Here is a 23659-nt window from a genome sequence, read left to right as displayed (position 1 = left end):
CTTTTATAGTATCCTTTTATTATTTTCTAGACACTTCATATCATTCAAAGCAAAAACTAAGAAATCCCATATTATTAACATATTATATAACTGTATATATACTATACAATTATAATTTATATTATAAATATATCACATATTATAAAGGTATTACAATATATTTTATATGCTATATGATATAATACATTAAGATAAAACTCCAGATCTCAACAGGAGTTTTCACTGGACATGATGAGCTGATTCTGAGATTCATACGGAGAAACGCGCTCAGAGAACTCGGAACCAAAGGAAAACTAAAGAACAAACAGAGGATCTTCCCTTCCAGACAGTGAGGCCTCTCATAAAGTCACACTGTTAAAGGAGGTGGCGTGGGTGCACACCCAGGCCGCTGGGTGGGTCCCACTGTTGGCCGGCACCCCGGTTCTGTCCCATGTGCGCGTGAGGCCAGAGCACGGCGTGCAGACAGAGGGGAGGTGGGGCCAGGAAGCTGCTGGGAGCCTGGGATGCATACCCAGCCCTGCCAGGGCCCTGAAGGGGACAGTGACGGAGACCCTGGCCTGGGAGCCTCCCTGACCAGGGGAGCAGCAGAAAGGGACAGCAGCACCACCATCTCTTGCATCCACAACAGTGTCCTTCGGAGCCAGAGAGACCAAGTGTTGCTGACTTAGTCCAAGCCTCTCCCTTTGTAAGAGAAACTGAGGCCAAAACGGGATGATGGCTTGGCTGAGGCCATGAGGCAGAACCCTGTCACACTTCCTAACAGAATCTGCTGGAAACCTCACCCAGGGCTCTCTCCAACAATGGCAGAGTGGCGACGCTCTCCCCCCGCCCTGGTATTTGAGCCCTTCTGTCCGCTGCCCTCTTCAATCTCTCCTCTCCTCTGGCCTCAACAGGAATTCTCCCTACTGGTCTTGGTCTCCTAATGCTTTCTCCTCTACCCGCTTCTGGCCCCTGTTCCTTTCCTACTCACCCCTCACTCTGATGTCCGACCAACGCTGTGACAGCCCGCTCAGTGCCCAATGCACTCTCTTCCTGGATGGCTGCAGAACCTCGAGGCTTTGATTACGAGCTCAAAGCTGGCAGCTTGTATACCATGCCTGCAGCCCAGCCCTGCCCCGGAGACAACCCAGAGCTTCCTCAGGCAGTCCAGAGTGTGCATCCACATGGCAGCACACAGTGGTGAGTCCTAAAGAGCTAACAGCCTCCAGGTGGCGACTTCCTGAGCCAAGAACCTCCCAGGGTCAACATGAAGAACCATGGGATTCCAGTAGGTGCATGAAACCATCCTACTGATATGACAAAATCAGACTGATGTAAAATCAGTGTCAGAGAAGTCTGTATGTGAGGAGGAAGATCTGGTAATGGACAAAGAGTCCAAGGCAAAAACCAGTGTCTGAGACTGACAGGTACGGCTCTGATCCCAGACGGATCCTGGAATAACAGAGAACTCAGAAACCAGGACACCATGCAGCCAAGTCAGCACGAGGAGTACAGCTGGACCCGGCCATCTCAACCAAGTGACAAGGTAAGACCCGGGCCCGCACCCTGGCTGCTGGCAGATCTGAGAAGTCCAAGCAGGTGTGGACTGACTTCAGCCATAAAGCCACACTAACGCGGCTAATTCGAAAGACCTTCTTCTCGGCCACAGGTCTCCTGTTTCCAGTTTAGGGTCAGGTTTGCAGAACCAAGTATGTCATCAATCAAACCACATAAAGGAAACACAAAAAGCATTTTAACACCATACCTGGTCCCAGGGAGAGACGGTGCCTCCAAAGCACATGAACAGGTACCCCATGGCCACGAGACACAGCCATATCACCAAGGAAAAAAGACGGAGCAGCTTCTTAAACACGGACTCGATGCACACGAGGATGAATATTGCGAAGAAAATCGCCAGGGCTGTCGGGACCGTTATTAAAAATGCCACGTGGTCTTCGACTTCCTAAGAGGAAGGAAAATATTGCAAAGGCACAATTTAGCAACATGTGATACCCACAGTTCATGTCCTCAAATGTCATCAACATGAATCAATGTCAAATAGATTGAACTGTAAAAATTATTCCAGAAGTAGAAGGGTCTGAACGTCTGAAAATTTAAATTTCCCATTAAATTACTATGTTTCTCTATAGAAATAACCCAGTATTGTATATTTAAATTATGCAAAACAGCAACACCGTCAAATTTAGATTTTCCCTGATAAATGGAGAAATGGATTTTATTCAAAAGTGAGTGTAAGAATATTTACTATCAGGGTAAAAATAAGACCAGCAACTTCACTGCCTGAATCAGAGGACTAGAAATGCCCTTGCCTTAGAAAATTAAGGCTTCCAAATGGGTTTGAAATGTTTTATTTAAAAATCTAAAAATGGTCCATTCATCTGTTGATGGACATCTAGGTTCTTTCCATAGTTTGGCTATTGTGGACATTGCTGCTATAAACATTCGGGTGCATGTGTCCCTTTGGATGTAACCCTGGGGATAAAAATATATGTTTATAAAAAATAAAAAATTAAAAAAAAAAATCTAAAAATGGTCTGAGTCTCTCAAGTGATGAGCATTTATTTTAATGCATGACAATTAATGTTTTAACAGGATCGCAGGTTAAGAGAAAAGGGTCAGAAAGTACTAAGTGTAGGCATGAGAGAGCAGGAAACACTTAGAAGAATGTGCCGTTTTGCTGGCGGACCTCCCCACTTGTCCGGTGCTCCAGCGGCAAACAGAAAATGAGCAAGCAGCATCCGCCCCCGATGCATTTTCTGAGGTCCACTTCTGCACAGTAAGGCTCCGCTCCCTCCATCCCTTTCTAGCCCACACGCACAAAAGGAACCCTATTTCCATTCTATGCAATGTCCGCTCAGTGCGGCAGACGTGGTGCTTCCTTGCGCTACCATGGCATGGATTCAGCCTCTCGCTTTGGCAAAGCATTCCCAGGAGGCCACGCACAGCACCCCCTGTGGGCTGGAAGCCACCGAAGGTCTCCATCCCTCATCTGAACACGGGGAGCTACCGACGCACCTCAATCCAAGAACCCAGCCGGGCAGAACCCTAAGAACTTCCCGGGGGGCTTCAGAAGAGCAGAGACGGTGAGATCCGGGATTTGTGGGGCGCTTCTTTCAAATCCCAGAGCCCGGCGAGCTCTTCCCCTGTGCCCGGGGGTACGGGGCTCACGCCACGCCATCGGCAGCTCCAGCTCCCGCCTCCCCCGATACCAAACCCCTAACCCCGGGGACACGGGGAGGCACAGCAGATCTGCCAAATCGCTCCCAGACTCTGGATTAACATCGGGGCAAGGAAAGGGCCCTGAGCCCGCCCGCAGGGCTCAGCTGACCGCGCTTCCCCTTCTCCGCCACCATCACACGTGCCTCCAGACGCCTGGGGGAGAGACGACCACCACGGCGACCGCAACACAGAACAACACACAACCACGTCATGTACTTACCACACCCCCGTGGGGGGCACGGTGTCTGCGCGATTCCACAGGTGAGGAAAAAGAAACCGCAAGAATGAAAATGAGTCTCCACGGCTGGTGCAGCTGGGGAGGGGGGCAGGGGGGTGGCTGGGGTCCCCGCAGCAGATGGCGAGCGAGACCAAGGGGCCGAAGGCATGTGCGTTTCCAGAGCTGGCGGGAGACAGGAGGAGCCAGTGGGGAGTTCTCACTCCCCCGGCACGGCTGTCTTCGCCCCTGATCAGGTGCCGAGTCGCACCCACACCCTCGGCCACACCGCAATGAGGGCAAAGGGTCTCGGCGGTGCCACAGCGGCGAGGGCCCCCCACGCTGCAACCCCACAAATAAATGGGCTCGGGGTCGTGACCGCATGTCCTCTGGGGACATCCAGCCTGAGATCCCCACCACCTGCTATACGCACAGACCCGGGAAATCTCACTTAAACTGCCCCTAAAGGACTGAACTGTGGACACAGAGCTCGCCCCTAGGTCGCCGGGACGGCCGTTGTCCTGCATGACCGGTCACTCACTCCATCAACCCTGGCCGGGGAGAAACAATCGTCGACTTCATTGGCCCTCGTGTCTCCAGAGAGACCGAAAATGATGTGAAAATAGACATGACTGTGAAGCGAAACTTAGCACGTGAAGCCACGGAAGGGATCGGAAAGCAGCGTCGGGAAGCGTCGCCTGGCCTCTCCCTGCCCCCATCTCGGAGCGGCTCTAATGGGAATAAGACAAAGACGGGACAAGGTCCCGTGATGCTGGCTCCAGGACAGATACACCTGATACTGTTTCGGGTCTTAAATACTGGAGTCTCTATCACATATATGTTTTTTTTTTTCTTTAATTTTGGGGTCCCCATCGCCAAGAAGTGCCTTGTCTGGGCTGAAGGTGACTTCCCCATGCAGCAGAGCAGACACAGTGTCTGGATCCCCTAGTGCTTCTAAGAGTCCACAAATGTGTTTTAATGTCTTTTAAAATCAAAACAAAAAAACATAAGCTCTTGGGGTCAAAGGGCACACACATGTTGATGCTAACGCAGTTGTAAACTATAATTCTGAGTCCATCTTGAGGGAGGAAAGGGACTTCCACGGCTCCTAAGTCACACGCCACGATCCCTGGGAGCCGATGTGGTGTCCCAGGGGCAGGTGCGCAACCAGAAGAGCTGGACCCTGCACGGTGGAGGACCTCTCGCTTCACCCGCATCCCCCAGCCTCCCGGGGGCAAGCCGGGCTCCCAGCTGGCCCGGGGCTTCGGCCCAGCCCGCTGCTGCTCCCGAGGCTGCCGGCCCCAAACACTGCCCAACCCGAGCCCACGGGAGAGTCCGGCTCTTCTGAAAGAGGGCAGCCAGCAGCTGAGTCTGCATTTGCCTTTGGAACTCAAACTCCAAACAAGTTTTAATAAGGACTTCTCCACAAAATAGCATCTTTTATAGGGCATCAAGAAAAAAAAAACAGTAGAGCATTCATTAAAGAGTGTATAAGCTTACGAGCCACAATCCTTCCCAGTCTTGCTGCTGGCATCATGTGTCTCCCCCGACCAGGGGAAGTAAATGAAATGCGGGAAGGCCTACCGTGCCTGCACCACAAGCTTCCTTCCCTGCCCTGGTCCACTCCCAGCGGACAGGACCACGGACAAAGCCACAGAGGCACACCCCGTGGCTGTTTTCTTCGGAGCTACTTCAGTTTCCAAAATTTGTAGCATAAAACAAACAGCATAGCTTAAAATAAAATGAACTAAAACATTAAAAACACTGTCAATCTCAATGAAATCTGTTTATGCAGCCCAACCCCACCTCCCTTGGTGGAAACAAAACTTCACCATACAACACAAACTACATGAAACATATGAAAATGCCTTTATTAGTAGTACTCAAATGCCTTTAAAACATGCTTTAAATAGAAAAAAAAAATTCTCCATATGACACAAACTAAGTGAAATGTAGAAAAATGCCCTTATGGCTACTAAAATGTATTCAAATGCCTTTAAAAATGTTTTTAAAAAATACCTTACAATGCAAACTAAATGGAATGTATGAAAATGCCTTTTCATCGCTTCTCGGCCTTTTGGCTAAGATCAAGTGAAAATGCCTTTTCATAGGGAGATCGTGAGCATGGCATCATCTATGTAATGATAACAGGTCCCTCTTGCTTGTTCCCTGGGAACATCTTATCCTTTCCTTTTCAATGCATTTTCTAGTAATTTTGGAGGGTTTCTAATTGCGAGGCCTATTAAGTACCCATCGCTTTCATGTGTTCTGTGACAGCTCTTTGGTTTCTTAGAGGCTTTTCCATAGAGCAACAGATTATATTTTCATTCTTTTCTATGTGCATTTTTTTCTTTTTCTTTTCTTCCTTTCTTTTTTTTTTTTTTTTTTTTGTTAATCAGTACTACTTTTCATTTATATGGTAAAGGCCAGTCTCGTGCAAAACACTGCTTTTCTATTAAAAAATACTTTGAAGTCCAACGGACTGAAGGTAGGTCCCATCTCCACTTACTTCCGTGTGACTCGGGTTGAGCACTGAGCTTCCCTAAACCTGTCTCTTCATGTAAAAAGCAACACGGATACCACAAGGCTAGTGGGCACTGGGTACATACAGGTGTACCAAAAACAACAGAAATTATTACCATGAGGGCCATCATGGCCTTTTTTCCTTCAAATCTCAATACTTTCTCACCAAGGCTGGTCTGACCGTTCATTATTGGAATGGTGCCCATTTTGCACTCTAAATCATAATTGATCACCACAAATCATTTTGAAGGGTTGTCACAGTGCAAAAATAAATGAGCTTTTAGCTGTGATAAACATTTGACTAAAGATACATACTTTCATTCATTCATATATAATATATGTATGTGTGTGATATAATAGAAAATGTATTTTTCATTCTTTTCCACATATAGAGTCCTACTCCATTTTATCATGAGGTATGAAAGGAATAAACAAAAATTCTGATTAAATATTTCTATAAAATTGTGGTGAAATAAATCAAAGACCTCAATAAATGGAGAGATACTTCATGCTCATGGACAGGAAGATAGTATGGTCAAGATATAAATTCTTTCCAAATTAGTCTGTAGAGTCAATGCAATCCCAATTAAAACCTCAGCAAGTTATTTTGTAGATATCGACACATGGATTCTAAAGCTTACACGGGGAGACAAAGCACCCAGAACAGCAAACAATATGGAAGAACAAGAAAAAATTTGGAGCACTGACCCTACTGGACTTTGAATTTTGCTATAAAACTACAGTAATCAAGACAGGGATGGTCCTGGCAGAAGAACAGACCAATAGATCAACAGAATAAAACAGACCCACATAAATGCAGTCAAATGATATCTAGCAAAAGGAAGCAGACCTTAGGCCATAATTCTGTCTGCACTTAACAAGTCCCTTATGCAGCTGTAAATAGTGGAAGATACATCTTTCTAAGCAGGTGCAGACTGGTTTTTCTTACACATATCTATAATTTTTTGTGTTTATTTTAAAAATATGGTCTTGACCATATTTACTTATTCTCAGTTCCTATTACACAGGCCAGCATTTTCACTCACATTTTAAGAATATGGATAAAAACATGAAATAAGTGTGTTTTACATAAGAAATGGTTCCCATGGGGCATCAAACTTTAAAGAACTCTCCTTTCTACAACTAGACTCCAAATAATATTCCTAAAGGGACTGCTAGTTTCTACAAGTGGTAGACAAGATCTCCAACTCACTTCCCTACCCATCCCCATAAAAAAACAAAAAACAAAACAGAGAAACAGAAAATATGAGTGCTAAACCCTTAGCAGGGGTAGGTATGTAGACAGGAAGTCTATACCACAAAAGCCAGGGGCAGCTGGGAGGAATGAGAACCAGCCTTGCCCTGTAGACAACAGGTGCCCAGGAGATGCCGAAGCTGAGAACCTCAGCAGTGTGTAGATCTACAGGACAGCGAGTGTGGACAAAGGGAGCCAGAGTAAACCTCAGCTGGGGTACATCCCAGCTATCTTGGAAAGAGCAGCTAACTATTCTTAGGCAAAAGCTTTCCCACTTAGAATCACAGTATTCCAAGCAATTAAAATCAGTCAACATCTTTAAAAAAATTCGCCAAAAATGATCAGTCACCAAGAACGAGTGTCCAAGGAAATAAAAAATGGTTTAGATTCTCAGGGACTGTAGACCCTGAAAGTGACAGCCAGAGAATACCAAATAGCTGTATTTGACACATTTAAAGGAATAAAGGACGTACTTTCAAGGATGCTCATACAACAGAAATCGATCAGGTACAAACACATAGAAAATGGAACCTGTAAAGCTGATCAATATAATCATGTCAATAAAAGTTCAACCACTGAAAAAAATAGAGACAGAAAACAGAAAAAAGCAAGGGTTAAAAAGAAAATCAGTGAACTAGAAGATTCAACCAAAGAGTTTATTTACAATGCAACAAAAGAATATACATATTTCTTTATAATATGTAAGAGATAAAAATTATAAAAAGCCTAAGACACAGAGAATAGAATAAGATGAATAAGAAGGTATTAACATGTCTGATTGGAGTTCCCAAGTTGACAAAATGAAGAGACTTGAAGACATAAAATATCTAAAGACAGATCACTTGAGGATGTCTAGTACTAATTAGCACTAATGAAAAACCAACTCCAGCCAGGTAAGCAAAAAGAAATACATACATATATCTATGATGGTAAAAATGCAAAATATTAGAGATAAAAGAAAAAATCCTGAGTGGATAAAGAGAAAGGAAGGACTGCCCACAAAGAAGAACAGTTCGCATGAGAGCAGAAATTTCAACAGTGCAAGGCAGTGAAGACAAATTATTGAAGGAAAAAAACAGTCAACCTTAAATCACCAAGAAAACGTGTGCTTTTTTTGGTAATAAGAGCAAAAATGCAAACATTTTTTAAAAATTATTTTTAAAACAGGATCTACCATTGAGAAACCTGCTTTAAAAGAACTTCTAAAAAATTATATAATCCTAAAAGGACTGTATGAATTGGAAGAAGGCGGTGAACAAATATAATGGTAAATACATTGGCACAACCAAACATACACTGTCTATCTGAAATTATAATAATGAATGTCTAACTTCCAGGCTTAAAAAGACAAGTGAAATATGCATTAAGTAAAAACTAAAAACTTCAAGGGTAAAGATAAAATGATAAAATGCTCAATTCCAAGGCAATGAAAATAACTTTAAGCATCTATGAACTCATAAAATGGTCTCAAAATATATAAAGCAAAAATGTACAGACCTAGGGGGAGAAGTAAATTAATTTACCGAGAGCAGATTTCATCATCTCCATCCAGGTATTGATCGGTCAAGCAAACAAAAGTAAAAACAAACAAAATTAAGAAGATGCAAAATATTTGAATGTAATAATTAATAAATGACCTATTGGTAAATAAGGAATTCCACACTCATCCTTAGGAAGAATAATATCTCATGTGCACATGGAATATTTATGAAAACTTGCAAAAAGTGTCAAAGAAGAGGTATCACAGAGACCCATGTTCCATGATCACAATTTTAAATTAGCAGTTTGTAACAAAAACATAAGTTAAAAATAATCACATATTTGTAACACAAAAAGCGTAACTCTAAACTGGGGGTGGGGGGGAGGAATGGAAGAGGAATCTGTACCAGATCTAGAAGGTGGAAATGAAGCAAGTCCTCACCGAAAGTCTTCAAAGTCGGACAGGATGATGGGCAGCCACAGAGGGTCAAGCAAGGCTTCAGCTTGTCCTCAATGCCCCACCTCATACTCTCCTGCTCCTCTGCCCAACTTCTAGCCACTGGGGAACAGTGGTCCAGCAGACACGCAGCCGCAGAAGCACAGTGGTAGCAGTTACACAGAAGTATTGGTTTCCCAGAAACATCTCCATCGAGTTCCTCCATCTTGGTCACCTACGGTGACTAGCCAAGTTTGGCTTCACAGATTTCCCTGAAAGAACCCGCTTCTCCATCCAAACTAGTCCTTTACTAAGAATTCTCCGTGATTCTACAGATACTCTCCTTTTGAGAAACAGTTGCTGACTCATTACCAACCTCAAAAGGGACTGAACACTGATCATGGACCATCACCAAGTCTCCCCGCAGTCCAACCTGCTCATGTGTATGGAACTGTCTGGTGACCCCCTAGCCATGAAGTGGACATGCACAGCAGCACCCCACCAGCAGACGGAGGGGGGCTGCATGAGCTAGGGCTCAGGCAGACTCTGACGGCACAAGTAAGCTGTAGGAGCAAACATCACCGGTACGCAAAGGCACTGGTACGGCCACACCACCTGCCCTGTCCCCCTCAAGCTACATCTACATCCTCATGCAGAGCTCCCTATGACCTGCTGCCTGAGGAAATACAAATGCAGGTCTGGGTGATGCCTGGTTCTGCAGAATACACTGAGGGCCACCCAAAAGAAGACAAGGGAAGCACTGTAACTCCAAGCCCCTTAAGTGTGCCACCCTCTGGAGGACCAGCCAGCCAGCCATGGCGGGTCGATTACAACTGATGGATGGCACAGACATTTATTTTCACTTCAACTGAACCTACTTTGGACACGGGTTTGCTTTCCTGTCCGTAATGCTTCCACCCAAAGCACCATCTATGGACTTTCCCCATGAGCTCTCCACTCGCAAGGTATTTCACAGAGCATGGCTTCTGACAGAAACATTCATTTACAGCAAATGATGCATGACGATGAGCTTATGCTCTTGGAATTCACTGACCTAACCCTGCTCCTCCTCGCCCTAAAGCAGCTTCCTTCATGGAAGGAGAGAATGAGCTTCTAAAGACTCAGTGAGGGTACCAGCCTAGGGGCGACACCAGGGAGGCTTGAAGATACCCCCTGGGACAAAAGAGATGCTTGGGAACAGCCACCAAGGCAAGACACGGACTCTGCCACCGCCAGGATCCACACAGGTCTGGGAATCGGGGAGTGGAAGCAGGAGTGGCCGTCCACTCCTGTAAACTCCCATTCTCAATCCTATAATTGTAGGTTGTTCCAGTTTTGAGGGCTTAGTTGCCAAAGGAGGACAGCCTCCACCAGGGAACTCAATAATGTCTCCATTAAATTGGACACAGAGATTGCTATCTGGCCGCTCTAAGCGACTAATGTCACTGAACCAGTGGGTAGAGAAGAGCTTTTAGTACGGCCGGGTGACTGATGGACACTACCGAGACAAACTGGGCTGCTCGAGCACAATGCGGGCAGGGAAGGCCAGAGCATGACAGAATGGACGTTGTAGTGTTTCTCGTCTGCTCCCGTATCCAGTGATAAAAGTTCTTGGACATGTCTCACAAGTACAGTCTATATGCAAAGTACCAGGTGAAGCAACTGTTTACACCCCACCTGCCAAGGAAATGGAATCAGATAAGGTGCTTGCACAGGGCAAAGGGAATACGGAATGGGCAGCAGGAGGACGTTAGAATACGAGCCGCATCCCCGTGATCAGCTGGAGAACATGGCAGGAGCCGTGACTATTTCTTCCTTGGGCTGGTATGAATGTATTTGCATGTGCATGTGTGTGTGTGCATGTGTGTGTGCATATCATGCAATTCTTCTGCTGCTGCTGCTTTTGCTATAACATGAGATGCACGAGTACTGTATGAGTAGCTTCTATACTCAAGTCTGGAAGAAAAGGGATGTTTAAACGACACAGTCCTTAGATGAGAAACGGACATCACTAGAGTGGACAAAGTGGCCCTCTGCATCCTCTTTTAGGGAGATGGCTGGCCTGTTTTCCATTGCACAGAGAAGAGTTGTATCACGTTAGGTGGAAGCGTGATCCTGCTGCTGCCTTCTCTATCCAGAAGTAAAACAGAGCTCACAGCGGTGTACATGGTGCCCAGGACACAAGCAGTCGACTATGTTGGATCATTCTATCGTCACATTGACTAAAGCTACTTCCCAGCATCCCCCTTCCCTGGATGCTCCTAGACAGGCGCTGGCATCGGGGGTGCTCGCCTGAGATGTGGGAGGTGGAAGCAAAGCAGCCGCCAGGAAGGGTAGCCTGCTGGTCACAGATGGTCGGAGATACACGAGGAAGAGCCTGGGGGACCCCAGCCTGCCCTGACTCTCCAGGGATCTGTGTGCAGCCCAGACCTGGGCCCTCACCAGGCACTGGGCTACGGGCTCGCACAGGTGGGTGCCACGCAAGGGTAACCGCTCTCGGGAACCCCCCCAGGAGGCCTTCTCGGGTGGACGCAGGCGCTCAGGTCCTCAGCTCTCCTTGCGCGACTCTGCTGGTTCCTAATGCTCCCTGCGGGCGACCAGCTTTCCACTGAAACAAGCAGGCTGGAAGGAAGGAACTCTGCATATCCGCCTTCAGAAGCTACAACAACAAAACAAGCACAAAGGACAGCAACAAAAGCAGCCCAGAGAGAGCAAAGGAAGGTGGGATGGTGGAGAGCTTCAGAAACACCCGCTACTGCCTCCTTCCAGGTTCCTCCTGGGAAGCGCTTTCTGACCTCCTCGGAAGTTCGAAGTAACCATGCTTTGGCCAATGAAACACCAGCAGAATTCCGGGGGTGCCCCCTGGCCGGGCCATGGAAATGCCCATGTGAGGCCACACCGCACGGCCCTTTCTGTGGCGCAATGATTAACAAAAGTGCTTGCCGTGAGAAGGACGCCTGCAGCCCCAGCTCCCCGGGGCTGAGCAGAAGCTGAGTTGAGCAGAAGCTCCCTCCTGGCCAGGATGTGTGCACAAGAAATAATCCTCTGGTGTGTTGGGCCAAAGTTGGGGTTTGTAAGCCCATCAAAGCCTATAACATCTTCACTGACAACAAAAAAATTAGTGCATGACAAAACCTAATGTGACGGCTTTGACTGCGGCCAGCCGGCGGGAAAGGCAAGGACACTGTCACCAGAGACTGAAAAATGGCAACCAAGTTAGCAAAGGCCCAACACGGGTTTCTCATTTCTCTTGGAAGGCAAGCGATGCCCTAACAGAATTCTAAGTCTAGAGCAGGGCTCAGTGAACTGTCTTCGTAAGGAGCTAGGTCATCAGTACTTGAGGCTTAATTTTGGTCGCGCGGTCTCAGTCTCACCATTTAACTCTGTGGCTGGACCAGAGACATGGCCACAGAAAGGTGTTTCCACGGCCTGGAAATGATGGCCAGGCTATACTGAATAAAACGTCATTGGAAAAAAATAGGCAGTGTGTCCGATCTCGTCCCTGGCCAATGTGTGTAGACCGCTACTCCGGACGAGGTCATTGAACAAAATGTGACCAGTGTGTGTTCGCTGCTGTTGGCCGCATGTGTTCACGCAGCACAGCACACACACGAGATCAGAAAAGGAGAAAAACCTCCTCCTGCTTAGAAGGAGGAATGAAGCGGAAGCAACACAGTCCAGAACCGTACAGCTCTGCGAGGCCGTGAGAGGGAAGTGATTCAGCCTGGGTTCCAGGGTGAGAGAGGATGACAACGCAGCCTTGTGGGGGGACCACGCCCAGTGCTGAACAGCGGACGGACGGAGGGTCTCCGAGTACAGCCCAGTGAAGAGTGCGGTGCCAGGAAATCTCCTCAACTAGACAGAACGCCACATGGAAGAGAGGACCAGAGAGTGTGTCACTCAAACAGGGTCTGGGCAGGTGCCAGCTGAGAAAGGGCAAGGGCGTGGGAGGGAGAGAAATGGGTTGAGAAGGCAGAGGAACAGCAAATCTAGCAAGCGTGTCTTGGGAAGAAGGACGATGGCCGCGGACAGACACCTGGATGCACACGCCTGAAATGACACAGGTGAGAAGCTGATACCCCTGGAGAGATGCGTGTTTCCAGGAGAAATACCAGCCTGCCCTACGGCTGCTCTAGGCTTCCAGGAAGTTCTGGGTTCTCTGTCTCTGACAGGCAATGGGCAGAGGCGATTGCTCAGTCCCCAGTGGGGAAGATTCCCAGATGGGTTCAAGGGCATGATCAACAGGGAAGGTTCAGAGGTCAGAGAACACAGCACACAAGGGGACGATTTCCAGGACGAGAGTCTGGGTCTAATGAAGAATCCGTTCTCAGCCCCCGGGGTCAGGGACCCTGGAACGGCCTGTCTGGAGACTCAGTGTCCCCTGTGTCATCTCTCTCCGGCAGATCAGCAAGGACAGGGCACGGCTCTCGGAAAGGGTAAGACAGAACAGACATATGATGGCATTAAGAAAGGTAAAAAAAGAAAGCAACAATGTTATAAATAAAAACCAAAGACAGAATATATGTAAATGAGAACAGTATTATCAATGCATACCATTAAATTTGGCAATTTGGATGAAAAACAAAAATTCCTAGAAGTATCTTATTGAAACTGACTCAAGAAATAGAAATACTGAACAATCCGTTTAATATCAACAATACCGAAATGGAAGTTTTTAACTCTCCTTACAGAGAAAGCAAGAAGCCCAAGTAGTTTCCCAGCAAACTCTATCAACTCTTTCCAATGTGCCCAAAACTCTTAAACTCTTACAGAAAACTGAAAAAGAAGACATGGTTCCTGATTTATTTTATAAGGCTATCAAAACTTTTAAAAAAATGAAACAGTTTGGGGCGCCTGGGTGGCTCAGTGGGTTAAAGCCTCTGCCTTCGGCTCAGGTCATGATCTCAGGGTCCTGGGATCGAGCCCCGCACCGGGCTCTCTGCTCAGCAGGGAGCCTGCTTCCTCCTCTTTCTCTGCCTGCCTCTCTGCCTACTTGTGATCTCTCTCTCTGTCAAATAAATAAATAAAATGTTTTTTAAAAAATGATAGTTTGATGAAGGAATATTCCAAACTCACTTCACAAAAAAATGTATTTGCAAAACCCTTAATTGAAATGTTAGCACATCCCATCCAAAATTTTATGAGATGTCATGAAAATGTGGTTTGCCTCGGGAACGTAAAAATTGTTAAATACTAGAAAATCTATAACTATTATTCATTACATAGAAGGATTAAAAAACAACTTAAAAAGCATATACAATCACTTCAATTTAGTAAATTCAGCACCCAATCACATTTAAACTTTTTGTGTAAAATGTATCAAAAGGAAATCTCAAAGGAGATCTACAAAACCATTATTATCCTAAATAAACTATGAAGAGACTCTCTTTAAAATTAGGAAGAAGGCAAGGATACTCATGATCACCAATTCTGTCAATATAATTTTAGAGTTCTTAGCCCACAAAATAATATAAGAAATAGAAACTTACGGTCTTTGTACTAGGAAAAAGAAAATAAAACTCTCGTTACTTCAGGTGATATGATTATCTACACAGGAAACATGAATGTACATTTCACTTATAAAAAGCATAAGATAGCAAGTTGCAGAATGACATATATAAACTGTAAAACTTCACTAAAACACATAGATGAATAGGGAGATGCTCCATTGTTCATGGGCAGAAAAATTTAACATCATAAAATATCGATTCTAATTAATGAATCAATAGATTCAATATGACACTAACAAAATCCCAGTTGAGTTTTTCCCTCGGAGGTTGACAAATGATGACTATAAAGTTTGTAGAGAAGAAAAAAGGTCAAGAGTAACCAGGAAACATTTGAGGGAGCTGAATGTTACTTGCCCTGCTTAATCTAAAGACGGGTTATAAAGCTTTAGTAATTATAGAGGGGTGTGTGTGTGTGTGTGTGTGTGTACACACGCAATACTCGGGGATAAAAACAAACAAAAATTAACCAATGGAACAAAAGAGAACACATAACAAATCACTCATATATGGAAATTTGATATATGACAAATGTGGGGAAATAGCTAAATGCAGTTAATAAAATTCATTCACCTTAAGGAGAAAAATGTAAATGATCCCATCACTACCTCACACCATACACATGCAGTAATATATATAATATGTATTTGTATGTACATATGCATTTATGTATATGATAAAATGAACAAAAAAGCCCCAACAGAATGACGACAAAAAGTACAATATGAAGGCTGCTTCTGAGGCAGGCAAGGGAACGGGACAGGAGGCAACATACGGACTAAACTATGTTACTGGACATATTTTAGTTTGGACTGGGTTCATGGGTGTTTATTTTAACATAAATAAATAAGGAATCCAGAGAGAGACTGATGAGAATCCTGCTTAAAAACCAAAGAACAGGGGCACCTGGGTGGCTCACTGGGTTAAAGCCTCTGCCTTCAGCTCGGGTCATGATCCCAGGGTCCTGGAATCGAGCCCCGCATCAGGCTCTCCGCTGAATGGGGAGCCTGCTTCCTCCTCTCTCTCTCTCTCTGCCTGCCTCTCTGCCTACTTGTCTGTCAAATAAATTAATAAAATCTAAAAAAAGAAAAAAATCAAAGAGCAATCAAATTGGTCAAATCCCGTTTTGTATACCTAACATTCAATTCTGATGAACATGGCTATTGTATGCTTGACTTAACTGCAAGCCACTGACGGGAAAGGATTAGACATCTGATCCACCAAACGTCTAAAACTCTTACCTCTTTTGTTAGTATTCACCTGATACCTTTATTCTCTGAATATGTAAGTAACATCATTATTGGTTCTAGTAGTGAACTAGTCTGAAATGTTTCCTTTATAATGTCCGCAGATCGTTAGCAGCTTGAAATCTCACTGTGCCCCTTATTTTTTATACAGCTTTACAAAATAATAATACAGACATTTAAAACACACACAAGGATAATTCGGTCTTGGGGGGTGGGAACGGAGAAATAAGAGACAGAGCCTTGGAGCTCTGGCTTTTTGTAGCTGCAGTAAAGGACATTATGGGAATGGGTAGGAGACCTCTGCGGTCAACAGCCGGTCCCAAAAGCGCTGATCCACGACCTCCCCACCAGCAACCTCCTGCAGGTGGTGACCACAGAGATTTGATTCATTCATAGGATTCTCTCAGGCAATGACCGTCTTGAGAAATCCCAGGACTTTCACTGTTCTAAAAAGAAGCTATTGTACTTTATGTCTGCATGCTTCAAATACAGTAAATTATTCATTGAATATGTTTTAATTGTGTTAATAATTGACAATTCCCATTCCTAGCACCAAGTTTTTTAAAAGTGATGTGGTTCAATTCTAAGATACAAGGGGCCTTCCGTAACCGTAAGAGCATCGACCTAGGTCCATACTCTAATTCTATCTTGGACCATACCATTGTTCCAGAGACCTGGGCAAAGTTAGAAAACCAGTTGGCTTTTGCTCACAATGCCTTCTCAGGTCATGGTTCCCATTACTGCTTCCGTCACTCTCTCCCCTGAGTATGGCTTCTAGGGTCAGAAGTGTAAGCCCAAGTAAAAGGTAGGAACAACAACAACAAAATTATTTACAGGGCTGCCAGCAATGGCTAGACTCAGGAAGTTTTTTTCAGAACGTCTCCTCTTTCCCTTCCTATGGTTTTTTTTTTTTTTTTAATCATATCCTTATACAAAGAGGGCAAAGAAGCAACATTATCCACCCCTCAATTTAGTCAAAATACAAAACACCTGAGCTGACCCAACAATCCTTTTCTCTCCTCCTAAATGCACCTGGGGGTTGCAAGCCAGAATTCCTAGGGGTGTGTCAATTTCCTGGTTTAAAACCAAGAAATCACATTGTAAATATCTAATTACTCTTGGTAATTTTATATACCATTACCCAAAGCTAACAAAATTGGGAAACATGAGGGCAGCAGGTGAATGTGGCATGAGTTTTAGCACTAGAAAATTAAAAAAAAAAAAAAAAACTTGTGTCAAATTGTGACTTTTAATTAAACTGTGCTTCTCCATCTATGGTTAGTAATTCAAAGTTTATGCACAACGTTTCTCAGATTGTTAGAAACACATGCCGTGCTCCTTCAAACCCAGATTGAAGAATCCTAGTCTTCATGTGGTTTTCAGCCAGAACTACATCTAAGGAGACCTCAACAAGGAAAACCATCTGTGGTACAAAGATACTGACAACGGTGACCTACACTGGCTTTGGGTGCATGTGCGCCTGGCAATGTGCTCAACGTTCAAAGGATCCAACCTTCTCAACCTTCTCAACGCCCCCAGAGCTCCCAAGCCTGCCTATGCTCCTCGTACTGTCTCCTGGATAAAGCATCTGAGCCTGCAGCAGGTAAATTAATCTGTCAGGAACATACACTATGTGCCAGAGCAGACCCCAATCCAGGTCCATCAGCAGAGTTCTGCACTGGGAACCTGTAGGCTGCGCGATGGCAACAGCAGCTGCGAAGGAAACCAGACCCACCCCATAAATTCCACATCCACTCACCACACGCCTCGGCCACGGCTAGTGCCTCGTTAAGATGGGGGGCTCTCGGGGGGCCCGGAAAGAACTAACAGCGAGTGGAGGAGAGAAGTCAAGCTCACAAGACTATGCTGGACGGACGTCCGATGACGGTAAAGCGGTGGTGAGATGATGTCACAGTGTTCTAGCACTTGCGGGCGTCAGAGGCAGAAACCCGCAGGGGTGGGAACGTGCAGCAAAGGCGAGACTGTTGAAGCTCAAGATGGAGAAGCTGAGTAAGCACTCAGGGAGGAAGAGGTCTCTGGGGGGGGGGGGGCCGCCCCGGGGCACCGGGGGGGTGGGGGGGGGTCAGGGGCAGGTGCTCTCAGCCCCTGACATCCAGGCTCAGAGGTTATCCTGGGGAGGGAGACAGGAATGGAAGGATGACATCAGTGCATCGGAAATGAGCCACTTCTGGCGGGAGCACTACCCAGGGGGCCACCAGTCCCAGAGCTGGCCCAGGAGGCGCTCGGTAAATGGCAGTGAAGGAGAGGGAGGGAAGTCCAACGAACGGTGCCTGCTGATGCCACTCTCGAGTTCTAGAAAGGACGAGCGGATCATTCACAGACACCCAGTGTGAACTCTACCACCAGCCATTACTGATCAAACATATCAAAGTGATATAATCCCGCCATCAGATACCTTTAACAGAGTAACAGATCCGCGCTAACAGTATTATTACCTCTCAAATAGAGTAACGTAAAAATATCAGGAAGAATCCGTAGATTTCACACGTGGATCAATCGGGAATGATTTTACGCGCCACAGGATTTATGCCAGTGACTTCTCAGACATCAAAGCATGGCCACAGACAAATCCTCCGCTTAATGGGAAAGACGCTGGGAATATTCAGCATAATGAAAATAAATGACACCCACCTCACTGAGCTCCTCATCAGGAAGCATCTCTACCGAGATTTAACATGAAAGCAGAAAAGCGGTGACGTGTATGTAACGCCATCACACAGAATGATGGCTGAGGACACTCACCTCAGGATGATCTCCCAATGGGGAAACTGCTCTCGTGCCGGGTCGGGGGCTGGGAATTCCAGATCTGCACCCATGTCCAGTACAGCTCCCAATGAAAACTCAAGCGCCTTACATCCAGCCAGAGCACTGCACCTGGGAGACCTTGAAGAAAGGACCTCACTTCTCTGGGTCTCGCTCGGTGTCCTCATCTAGAATGAGCGCCCTCCCAGCTTGAAGGCTGTGTGACATGTTCCTTCACAGCAATGATAAAAATGCAAGAAAAAAAAGACCCGCTAGGGACAGCAGCTCCTGGGGGTACGTTCCGCGCCAGGCATAACCCTTAAGTGCTTCACATGGACTGATTTGGACCACTGCCTAAGAAGGCAGGTACCATTCTATTTTACATACAAGGAAACGGAGGCACAGAGAGTTAAACAATTTGCCAAAGATCACAGACAGGGAAAGGGACAAAGCTAAAGGGTCAATGGAGATAGACGCTCTCAACCATTACCCTCTCTGCCTTTTTAAAGGGAGAAGACTAGGTACCATGCAGATGTTTAATTATGCATTTTAATACCCCAAGGAGGCTTCCAGAGCCTTTCTTGTTAGCCATCTAAATGGCAACCACCGTTCCTGCAGAAAATTACAGTTTTTCCCTTATCTTTTGTTTAAACAACAGTTAAATCATAACTAAAATGACTTGTGAATTACTGGTTGCAATTACAAACACCTGCCATGTAAGATTTTCCTGCATGCACAGAAATCCGCCAGAAGGTGTATCTTTAGCTACCTCTATTCCCATTCCTAAGAACAGGCACTACTTCCCATGCATCCCCAGAATTATGAGACTAGAGGAAGTATGCACAGAATTTCCTGCACCTCTCAAGGAGGATCCCAGAACATTCCGTTGCCTTCTCTAGCCCTCACCCTCCAAGGAAAGGGTGAAGGATTGAGTTTGTCCCTACGGATGTCCTTCCACCCACTGGGGGCGCTGAAATATTGTCTGGAAAGATAAAACCGATTTCCCTGTACAATGACTGGGTTTGTTTGTTTTGGAAGGATTAAAATTCTTTTTCCATGTATAGCTAAAAGAAACACTGATATATCTGTTCCTAGAAAAAACACCCAATGCTAGAAAATCGATTTGGAATGACAAGCACTTATGGTTATTGTTTGAAAGACCTACCTCACCAAATCATGTAAAAGCAAGAAAGGAGATCATATTCCCAGTTCAAATCATGCATTTACATATTTAATCAAAGTACATATGTTTCTATAGATTGCAATATCATACTCAAGCCAAAAAAAATCTATTTTATTGCAATATCTGACTATTTAAAATTTATGAGAGTAAAAGTTTTCCATTCCAGTTGAAATATTAACTATTTCTAATCATAAATTTTACCTAAAACAAATCTGGTCAGAGGCAGCTTGTATTTTGACAAACTGAAAAATTCATGTCAATTTCCTAACAATGGCAGGCTAATCTTGAGAAAAGCATGCTGATTTTGGACATAATAAATGAGACAGGACTTAATTCTGATGGATGGTTTCCATGCACTTAGCAATGAGAATCAGTCCTGAAAAATGAAGTGAGCTCCTAAGACTTAGAACTTAAAGTCTGGTTTCATTAGTTCCAAGTTTATGATGCCAGGTGTCAAGTCTTTTTTGCCCATCATGCCCTGTACTATCATTAAAATGTCCATGAAAAGCAAGAGAAAATATTTTTCATATTATTAAACAAAATGTTAAAATTCAAGACATCCTATCAGGTGTCCTGTTTATTTCACGTCTAGATATTTCCTGACAAATATGGGATTAAAGCTATTGAATAGCTTTAAAAAGAAAACAACTAATTAATAGCTTTTTATGTAGAAAACACTTAAGTGAGATAAAGTTTCAATTCAGAATTTATTTTGATACTATAATAAAAATACTTCAAGAACTACTTTAACTTCAAGACTAACTGATAGAGATTCATGGACTCATCCTACATAGAAATGAAGGGAATGGGTTTGTGAATAATGTCAGTTAGGGAGACAGTAAGTCAAGACAAAACTTACTGCTTTCTTTTTGAACAGCTGTATCAAAGCACTTCATACAAAGGCAATTACATACAGCAGAACATCACTATGTACTTGGACGATGCCGAGACCATTTTGTGATCCAAATGTTCTAGGAGAGGACGGATGAGCGTTAAGATTGCCAGACTTTTTCTACTATAAGAACTGGTGGAAGTCTATTAGAAACCAAAATCAGGCAGATTCATGGGAAAGAAGAAATCTGTCCAAGATTTCTGGCAGCAAAAATAGATCCGCCGAGCTCCTGAATTACATCAGAGCCCAGCTATTCTAGTAAAGTGCTCGAAGGTGGAACCCTGGCCCGGCCCCAATCGACTATTTCCATCTTCCAGAGGTAGCCCAGCTCTGGTCGGCCTGAGACATGAGCTCACCCCACTCAGTGAGAACACAGCTCTACCTGTGCACACCACCCCATCTTTCAATACTCCATCTTTGACTGTGTGAATGGAGAGTATTTTTCGGACAGTAGAACTGCTGTTTATGATATTACTAAAAGCAAGAGAGAAATGAGCTGTCCAGAGCTCAGAACTGTCCCAGTCCTTCCCAACATCCAGTATCCGAGGAAAGTGTTCTCAACCTCCCACTGGGCCCTGCAGTCCCAGGTCCCACCTGAAGGGAGACTCTACACCAGCCCCAGGCATACTCCCCGATTCTGGAACATTTCTGCATAGCTCTTCACCTCAAAAGATGGACCCAGCAGTCAGTCTGTGGACCAGGTACAACAAGTAAGAGTCCATTCTGTGGCCTCTGGCCATCCTTCTGGGCTACAGCCACGCCTCGGGGAGTGCCTCCCCGGTGCTTGAAAAAGTCTAGCTGGATGCCAAGACAGTGTGGGAAATTCTGATTTCTCAAGAAAAAGTAAAGAGATCTGGATAAACTTTTACAAGGATACCACTCAGTACTTGACACCCCGTGAAGCGGAACATAAAAGAATTGTATAAGGAAAGACAAATCCAAAGCTCGAAACAAATCAGAGAAGGGTGCTCTGGCTGGAGTACTCGGAACCCCAGACAGACCTCTTCGAGAACATCGCCATCAGCACAGCTGAAGAAGTTAGAGATCTGTATCACAGAAAATAAAGTGGTGTGTGTCCGGGAGATGCGAACTTCGCCCTTGTCTTTAAATATATTAATGGTGCTATAAATAGGCCGTCACCTGCTCCTCCTTTTCCATTTGGAAGAGAACAAGCTAGAACGGTTTGAATTACAGATTCAACAGAATCACAAGCAGCAATGTCCTGGGAGAACAGATTTCCAGGGGAAAACTGACATGTTTTCTTCCCTGCAAGCACAGAAATGAAAAGAAGATGCTTTTAGAGACTGAGTTTCCAGTCTTAAAAGTGGTGGAGATCAAGATGCCATTCCAGGGAGCATTCGAGGCTAATTACAAGGGTGTGAGGACTGCCTTGAAATCACACCCAGAAAACAGGATCCAGGGGTGCTCTCTGCTTTATAAGTAAAGCCTATAAACCATGTGTTAAGAACCAGTTCTCCGTCTGTGGCATCCTCATCTCCTACCTTCTACTCTTTATTCTCACTGAACGCCATCCGAAGACAGCACTTCTTGAGTAGTGTGTGGGGGGGAACTTTTTTACTTTTTAAAGAACCCTATGATGATAACAAGTTTTCCCATGCATAATAATTGCGCACCATCTGGCTCAGGATATCAGAAACAAACTGCCAAACACGAAGGACAGCTATTTGCCAGACCCGGTGAAACACAAACCGACAACCACTTCTTTGCTCGGTGGACACGACTACAGGTGCATGCTTAGAGTCTAAGCTTAAAAACTATCACTCAGTAGAGACATCCCCAGATCAACCGATGACCAAAAATACCTCACTGGAGAAGCGACGCCTGGCACAGGCAGCGCATACATAATCATCACCACAGGCGGTGCAAAAGTTTGCCCCGCACAACCAGAACGGTCGGTAACAGGAAGTTTACCGCCATCTACAGATTTTCCCTCTCCGCCCAAGGGAGCGAGCCAAGGATTCCTGCTCGAAAAATATCCATTGGCAAAACTGGCATCAGCTGTTGAGTTGCATTAGGCTCCCAGTGATGAAAGCCACTTTAATAGCCCGCACAAAACAGTAAACACGATGAACTACCCCTCTAGAAACGGGAAATCAGGGGTCCGTCAGTGCTTGCTACCTACAGATGGGGGCTCACAACAGGTCAACACCCCACCCCATCTCCTTCGGGCTATGGCAAGAAAGACACACGGGCTGCAAGGCAAAGGTGTATAATAATATCCCTTTTTTTTCTTCTTCTTCTTCTTCTTTTTTTCCATTTCCCTCGCCATTAACCACCTTCCGAAGGCAGCTCCGGAGAGTTCCCGAACCATCTAAACTAAACCGCCCGCTCCGGGCCGTGCAGGGGCCTCGAGAAGCAGCCCGCTGGGCGCTCCGGGGGCAGATGCTGCGGGCAGCGGCGCCCGGAGGTCGGCGCGGCGGGCTCGGCCAGCGGGGGCGCGGGGCCGGGGCAGGCACACGCCCCGGCCGTCCACCTGGGGAGCACCCCGGCAACTTTATTTTGGGCAGAACCTTCCGGGGAAACTTTTCTCTCGCCCGCAGCCCAGGCGAGCCGGGCCGGCCGCGGGCGGGCAGGGAAGGCCGGGAGCCGCGGGCCGAGGCGCCAGCCCCCGGCGGGACGCGGCTCGCCGGGCTGGGTCCCTGCGGTGTCGGGACCCGGGAGGCGCGGGGCAGGTCGCGCGGGGAGGGCCACTCACCAGCCGGAGCGCGAAGAAGACGGCGAGCAGGGCGAGGCAGGCGCCCATGACGATGAGCAGCAGGAAGACGATGAGCGGGTGCTGCTGGCTCATGCAGTAGTAGGACTCGTAGAGCCAGTCCCGGGACCGCTGCAGCCCGTCGCCGCCGCCCGCCGCCGCCGCCGCCGCCTCGGCGCGGTCCCGCAGGTAGCGGCGGCGCCGCATCGCCTCCCGCCACATCGGGCC

General features: G+C 46.0%; 1 protein-coding gene across 1 annotated transcript in view; it reads right to left on the bottom strand.

Moving 5' to 3' along the window:
- The window catches only part of ADCY2 (adenylate cyclase 2), a 413634-nt gene extending 389981 nt beyond the window's left edge, over positions 1-23653 (bottom strand). The window contains exons 1-2 of the mRNA XM_059416859.1: positions 23435-23653; positions 1745-1942 (exon numbers count right to left, since the gene is read on the bottom strand). Of these exons, the coding sequence (XP_059272842.1) occupies positions 1745-1942; positions 23435-23653 (417 nt within the window). The remainder of the gene's footprint in view (positions 1-1744; positions 1943-23434) is intronic.
- Positions 23654-23659: the final 6 nt, after the last annotated feature.

The sequence above is a fragment of the Mustela nigripes genome, chromosome 12, assembly GCF_022355385.1.
Source record: "Mustela nigripes isolate SB6536 chromosome 12, MUSNIG.SB6536, whole genome shotgun sequence".
NCBI lineage: Eukaryota > Metazoa > Chordata > Mammalia > Carnivora > Mustelidae > Mustela > Mustela nigripes.
Note: the sequence above shows the minus strand (reverse complement) of the source record. Positions and strands in the feature narration are given on the sequence as shown.